Raw genomic sequence first — 7,110 nt, 5'->3', positions numbered from 1 at the left:
AGGGCCAATCTTCCTCAGCAAAAAGAGGAGGATTGGCATGGATGTTAGCTCAGGGCTGAGCTTCCTCACAAAAAAAAAAAAGAAACTCAGGGAGGATCATGACAAAATGATCCACGGAATTAAGTGGTCAAATTGGATTTAGTGTGGCACTTGTTTGTTTTTGGTTTTTTTGTTTGTTTTACAAAACTTGAAGATGGCAGTGATTATATGACCAGGGCTCTTGGCACTTTGACTTTGGCTCTAAGTTACTGACTGCATGCCCAAGTAAAGCTTCAAACGGCCAGGGACATTTCAGAGGCTCAACAAAGTTTAGTAAGTAAATTTACTCTGAAAAGTAAAGACCAAAGAATGGAGAATCAGAGGCTACAAAATAAAGGGAAGTCATCTGCCTCAGCTAAATAATTTCTTACGACCAACGAAACAACAAGGACTGAGGTACTACTGTTTCAAGCCTGTGCTAGGTTAAACATCTGGGTCCCTGATGATAGAGACATGGGGTAGGTGTGCTGCTGCATCGGACTTGGTCCCAGATGGGATAATAGATACAATCGAACACTTTATCAGAACAGAGTTTAAATTCAACATTCAGCAAATAATGATTGCCTGAAATAGAGTGGCTTTATCTGGGAGGTCATAAGAAAATACTTCATCAAAATTAGAAGGCTGGGATAGAATATAATTTAACAAAAACGAAAGAGCAGTCAAGAATATGAGAATAGGAAGGATGAACAAGACAGAGAGGGAAGACATTTTTTTGTTTGTTTGCCAGTTTTGCAAGATAAAAAAAATTCTGGAGATGGCCCGTGGCGATGGTTGCACAGTGTGAAGGAACGTACTTAATGCCACTGAACCGCACACTTAAAAATGGTTAAAAATGTTAGCGTTATGTATATCTTACCACAATTAAAAAATAAATTAAAAAAAAGTTTGCTTACCTGTTAAAGTGAGACAAGGAGAACATACATTTTTTAACAAGGGTTGTTTACTAGAGGCTGGGCGAGTTAACCGATATTCTTTTAAACGGTCTGTGAGACAGTATCTGCAGCTTAGGTACATTTGTGAATAACATGATATAAATAGTTGTAAGAAATTCTTAATATAGGTAGGCTTGTGGACTTTAGGGCAAATTTAGTTTTCAGGAATATGCAGAATTTTTCAGTTCCACGCCCCCACCACTTCAGAGATGAGATTCCACTCTTAAGATCATACCCATCCGACAGGCAATCTACACAATTTACCACAATTATTACCAGAGTTGCCTAGCTCACCCGCTGGTGCTTTCCTCTGGATGACACACCGCCCTTACGCAAACGGTGCAACCTTCCTACACAACAGGGGGTCTATCTTGTATTTGATTGGGGAGCCTGTCTGGGTTGTGTTCGGAACCTTTTGCAGTTGTCCCATTCACCGTGCAGTAGAAGGCGTTCCCTGAACCGAGATCCCCTCCCACCCTCCGAGCTTCGCCAGCCATTCGGACACAAGACGCAGGTTTGGGAGGCGGGGCGAAGGCCGCCCGGGTCTCGCGAGATCCGCGGCCGCGCGGGAACGCTCGGGTCGTGGGCCGCGGCGGAACGCAGCGCTGCTATGGGGCGCTTCCGCAAAGATGGCGGCTGTTGCGGCCACAGGCGCTCGGCTGGCGGCCTGGGGCGAAAGACTGCGTCGCGGAGTCGCTGCCGGCCGGCGGGCCTTGCGCCCCGGTCCCGTGGCGGCGGCAGTGGCCGGCGTGGCCCTGGCAGGAGCAGGAGTGGCATGGTACCACGGCCGAGTGAATGTCGCGGCGCCCGAGGGCAGCCTCACCGTCTTCGCCCAGGTACCGGCCGGGCCCTTTCCGCTAGCCCCAGCCAGTCTCAGACGCCCGGTATGGGGAGGGGTCGGGAGCCGGCGGTCCTTCAGAGCCAGGGTGAGGGCACCGCGCTGAAGACCCCCGACAGGTGCTCGTTGCTCGCCTCAACCCCTACCACGCCCGCGAGCACACTCGAGGCCAGTGACGGGAGAGGCAGCCTCTCCTGGGAGAACCCTGCGGAACGGAAAACCGACGACGCAGACTTCGGGGTGATGAGTGTGGGTGTGTCTGAGTTCAGCGCTCCTAGTGTGCACGTTTCTCACTACCCCTGGCCCTCCTCCCGCCCTCCCTGGTGCGTGGAGGCTCTCAGGTCTGCGTGGAGTGTGTGTCCAGTCGCTCCACTGACATAGCTTTTACATAGCATGGTGAAGTCCTAATAGATGACATTTTTTTAATCATAAAAATGTCAACCATAAAATTAACCGGCTGATAATTTCCAGATTTTGTGATCAACTGTAAGGAACGTTATTAGATGATCCTAAAGCTTAATGCTTCAGTGGACTGCAAGTACTAAGCAAAAGATGTTTCTTCTGAAACCTCCGTGTGTTCAAGGTAAAGGTCAAGTTTCCTAGTTCAATAGAAAATTGTCACATAAAAGATTTGAAAATTTGAAAAAGAGTACTACTTTTAAAATATTTCATGGACATTTTAATTTTAATGTTTTTTGTGAATTTTTTTGAAAATTAATAGTAGTATCTTATTCTTTTCTTGTTTGTTAGATTTACATTATGCCTTTCTAATGAAAAACTAAAGGAACCATCAGATACAACAAAAGAGAGGAAAACAGGCCTTGTGAATTAAAATTAGGTGTTAACAAATGATATTTTTCATTGTATTAAATTAAGATGCTACGTAGGTAATACGTGCAGTAACTCTTCCCCCATCCTCATACCATTTCTAGTCACAAGTGGAAGGATCTGTCTTTAGTATTTCGTGGCATTTTTGTTAGTTAATGTTGTGTCAAGCAATTAAATTTATTATTCATCATTGGTTTTTTTGCCTCTGTTCTCAACCCCTTAATTCACGTTTAGGACCCTTAGGTTAATCTCCCCAAGAGTATCACTTTAACCACATAATGTACCCTTCTTCAGAAACCATGAGTGCCTCATTCTGCCTAGAGTAAAATCCACGTTTTTTAATTTGGTCATTCAGAGCCCTCTGTAGTAACACTCTGACCTATCACTACTCAGAAACACCTCCCAATCAAAGTGGTTCATTCCCTGTCCCCAGAACATGACTTCAATTTTACCCCCTCAGCAATTTGTAGATTCTGGTTTCAGTTCATCTGTCTCATTGCTTTTTTCTGGCGCACTTCTAGTTTGTTTGTGGTTTAAACTCCTGATGTGACACTGAAAAATTTACACCAGTGTAGTATTTTGAATTCTCCCCAGCTCCCACTCCTCCCCCCAACCTTTGGTACTTTCAGCCTAGGTAAAATAATACAGAAACTATTTTATTAATTTTTTTTGCAAGGTCTGTTGACTCAGCATTTGCTTGATCTGCTGTTGGACCAATTTAAGACAGTGGTTCTCATCCTTTTACCACTACAGTGGACTTGAAGATGACCACACATTCCTCTCAGCAGCAGTGGCTGAATACAGCAGGAATTGAGAGGCCCGTAGTTTGAAAACCCTACCTCCACCTCATTGATTCTGATAACACTTCCCTAAGAGAGGGCGTGTTAATCCCTCCACCACCACCACGAAGTCATGTGTGCGTAGTTGAGAATTACTGAGATACATACTATCTCTTCATACAATTTTATTTTATGTATTAGTATAGTTACTTGACTTAATATTGCAAGATGGTAAAATCTTTCTGATATGGATTTGTAATAATAGTGATAATGTCCTTCATTTTCAATCATCACACTAAGTGATTTTTCTGGTAAAAATAGTTAATTTATATTAATTGAACCCTGCACTTTTCTGGTTCCCATTGTGACCAACAGCTTGCATTTGTGAGGGTCAATCAGGAATTAAGGGTAAAATTCAAGGTCATGAAACCGCCAGTAAATTGGAATTTCCCTTCTGCCTTCTACAGTTATCAAAGTGCCTGCTCTGTGCCAGGCAGTATGCAAGAAGTGGGCATCCGAGACACACACAGTTCAAGTGCTTACAGTTTAATGGGGGAGGGCAGTTTTAATACAGCGTGGTAAATGCTGTGATAGGATAGTAAGTGCTAGGTGCTATGGGAGCACACTGAAAGAGCACCTAACACAATCTTGGTTTCCTGAAGCAATGATATATAAACTGACACCTGTAAGATGATTGGGAGTTTGCTGAGCAAAGGGAATGGGAAGAATTTTGCAGGCAAAGGGAAGAGCATTGCAGAGGTTTGCAGGTAAGAGTTTGACTCAGTAGAATGTGAGTTGCAAAAGATGAGGTTCAAACCGGGGGTGAGTGGTGGCAGGGAATGAGATCATGAAGCACCCCTTAAGCCATATAACAAATTTTTATCTTGAGGACAGCGAGGAGCCATTGTAGGGGTTCTTAACCCTCATGGACCCCAAAAAATCCAGACATAGAATTCAGGGTGTCTGTGAACTTAGATAGAAAAAGATTACATTTTTATTTTCATTGACCTATAATTTAACATTTTTTTCAATTATGAATGTAGGCAACAAGCTACAGTAGTATTTTTTTTTTCTTTTTTTGTGAGGAAGATTAGCCCTGAGCTAACATCCGTTGCCAATCCTCCTCTTTTTGCTGAGGAAGATTGGCCCTCAGCTAACATCCTTGCCCATCTTCCTCTACTTTATATGGGACGCCACCACAGCACGGCTTGACAAGCGGTGCGTCGGTGTGCACCCGGGATCCAAACCTGCAAAGCACGGGCCACCGAAGCGGAGCACGCGCACTTAACCGCTCTGCCACAGGACTGGCCCCTACAGTAGCATTAACAGTAACTGACTTCATCATCAATAGAAATCTCAGATATTTTCCCATTATATTACAGTTGTTGTAGGTGTCTCAAAGTATCACTTCTTTGAAATTAGAGTCTTTATTAAACTGCCACCGTATCACGTTACTTAACGCATAAAGAATTACATATATGACTGTATCACAAATTTGGCTTTGACCTTTGGAAATTGAGACTTTAGTGAAGGGAATGAATTGAAAACTGGAGTAAGGGAGCTGTTGCAATATTCAGGAGAGAGTTGATGATGGCTAAATTAGTGGATAAATCTGAAAGACGTTTAGAAGATAGATTTGCAAAGAGTCTGAGTTGCAGAAGTCTTATGTAAAATGTAATCGTATTGTTTCAGAAACTGTTTAGTGATTACAACTGGGCTACAATATTGCCTCCTACAGACTTCCTTAGGGAACTTGCTTTAGAGCATGTCAGCATATCAGTTACTTTTATTAAACTGCTTCTTCCGAAACACGTAAGAATATTTGAAAACTTCTAAGATTTTAAAAAAGTGTTACTCCGTTTACAATATTATATGTGAGTCAAGCGTAGCAAAATCAGATAGGAAATGAGAGAAAGGAGAAGACAAAATTATTCTATTATTTCAATTCATTCTGCTTTAAAAGGATACCTGCATTCTTGATAAATCTTGACATATTAAAAAATATAAAGAGTTATTTCAGTGGGGAAAGCAATTAGGAGCTAAGAGAGTTTTAGAGTTGCGAAGCAAAATTATTTTCTTCAGAAATTTCAATAATAAGTTTTATAGCTGTTCTTATATTTTGTTATTACAAGCTAGAAATAATATATTAGTAAACCAAAACTGATGAATACAAACAGATCTTCATATTGCTAAGTACCTCCTCAACGGCATGTAAGATCAAACTAAAAATAAAAGTTCTTCTGAACCATTGGTATTATAAATCATTGTAATAAGACCTAAACCTGGAAGGGGAAAAAGTAAAAAGAAACATAAAGCCAAAGTAAAATGCAATATAGTTCACAGTTGACAAGTGATATTTTATTTTGTTCTTATTTGTTTGTTAATTGTTTGAATATTTAATTCTCTAAATTTTTCTGTTTTTTGGCCTTATATTAATTTTCAAATTATATGTGATATTAGATACTGTATGTTTCCCTGACTTCATAATAGGATTTTTTTGATTTGCTTTTTAATGAAAAATTTGTCCACTACATTTAAAAAAATTTTTTAAGTAAAATTATTTTGCATAACCTAGTCCATAATACTGTATAAATGTTTATTCTAAATAAATCCAAATTCTTTATTATATAGATTCATAGGTATTAGATTGACTTTGATATGTTTATTTATGTTTGTATTCATAAATCTTTGGAATTCTTTTCTCTGTTAACATTTAATCATTGTTTCTTTTCTTTCGTAGAACTTATCACTCTCTGAAATTATTTTTATCTACTTGGTTTTTTTGTCTTCCCCTACTAGAATGGCCTCTTGTCTTTTTCATCTCTGTATTCTTAGTGCCTAAAAACAATCACAGCCACAAAATAAATGTTTAGTATTGAAGGGGAGGAAGACTGTCTTCTACCCACTCTGGGTCCTTTCTGGGTGGGCTACAAATTAAATTGACATGAGACCAAGTAGCAAGAGCATATCAAACAAAGCTTTATAACATGTATACATGGGAGAGACCCAGGGAAACTGAGTATCTACAAATGGTGGAGGTTTTCACCTTAAATAGCGTATTCAGGGAGGCAGAGGTGGATGTTGGTGGGGGTCCGAGTCAGCTATGGAAGATTACCAGAAAGCACAGTAAACAAGAGTATGCAGATTTAAGTCCTCACCTTCTGCACTGATAAGAGTTTCTAGAGATAAGGTCATCCCACCTTCTTACTGGTACAGAGAGGGAGATACCTTTACAAATGGAGATTTCCCTTAGAAATGTAAATATCTCTTACAAAGGATAACTTCAGCTTTTACTTGGAATGGGCTTAGCAAGGACCTTCCCAGTCTATCCATGCCAGAGTTAAAGTCTTTTAGGCAGTTGGTGGGGGGAGGGGTGTGTCAAAGTTTCTTTAAGAGAAAATAATCAGGGTAAAGCGACATATTTTGAGGTGGCCAATTCTTAACACCCACAGTATCCAGAGAGTGAGTGAATGAACTGCAGTACGAAACAAAGTGACCTTGTCTAACATTGGTTTGGCATTTAGAGAAATAATAGACAAGCAATATCTAGAAATGTTTAGAATTAGCTAAGTTGCTAAATATCCTATATATACTCATTTACACACTTGGAGTCATAGAGACAAGTCATGCCATATTCCTAGTAGAAAACATAAGTAAATAAGAAGCCTTGTTCTTTTCTGCTATATCCCAA

General features: G+C 40.4%; 1 protein-coding gene across 1 annotated transcript in view; it reads left to right on the top strand.

Annotated features, from left to right (window-relative positions):
* The first annotated feature begins 1,588 nt into the window (after window positions 1–1,588).
* The window catches only part of MICU2 (mitochondrial calcium uptake 2), a 134,550-nt gene continuing 129,028 nt past the window's right edge, over window positions 1,589–7,110 (top strand). Inside the window, exon 1 of the mRNA XM_058547835.1 lies at window positions 1,589–1,810. Coding sequence (XP_058403818.1) covers window positions 1,604–1,810 — 207 coding nt within the window. The 5' untranslated portion in view covers window positions 1,589–1,603. The remainder of the gene's footprint in view (window positions 1,811–7,110) is intronic.

Source organism: Diceros bicornis, chromosome 9, assembly GCF_020826845.1.
Source record: "Diceros bicornis minor isolate mBicDic1 chromosome 9, mDicBic1.mat.cur, whole genome shotgun sequence".
Classification (NCBI taxonomy): domain Eukaryota; kingdom Metazoa; phylum Chordata; class Mammalia; order Perissodactyla; family Rhinocerotidae; genus Diceros; species Diceros bicornis.
This window is presented reverse-complemented; position numbering and strand designations above follow the sequence as displayed.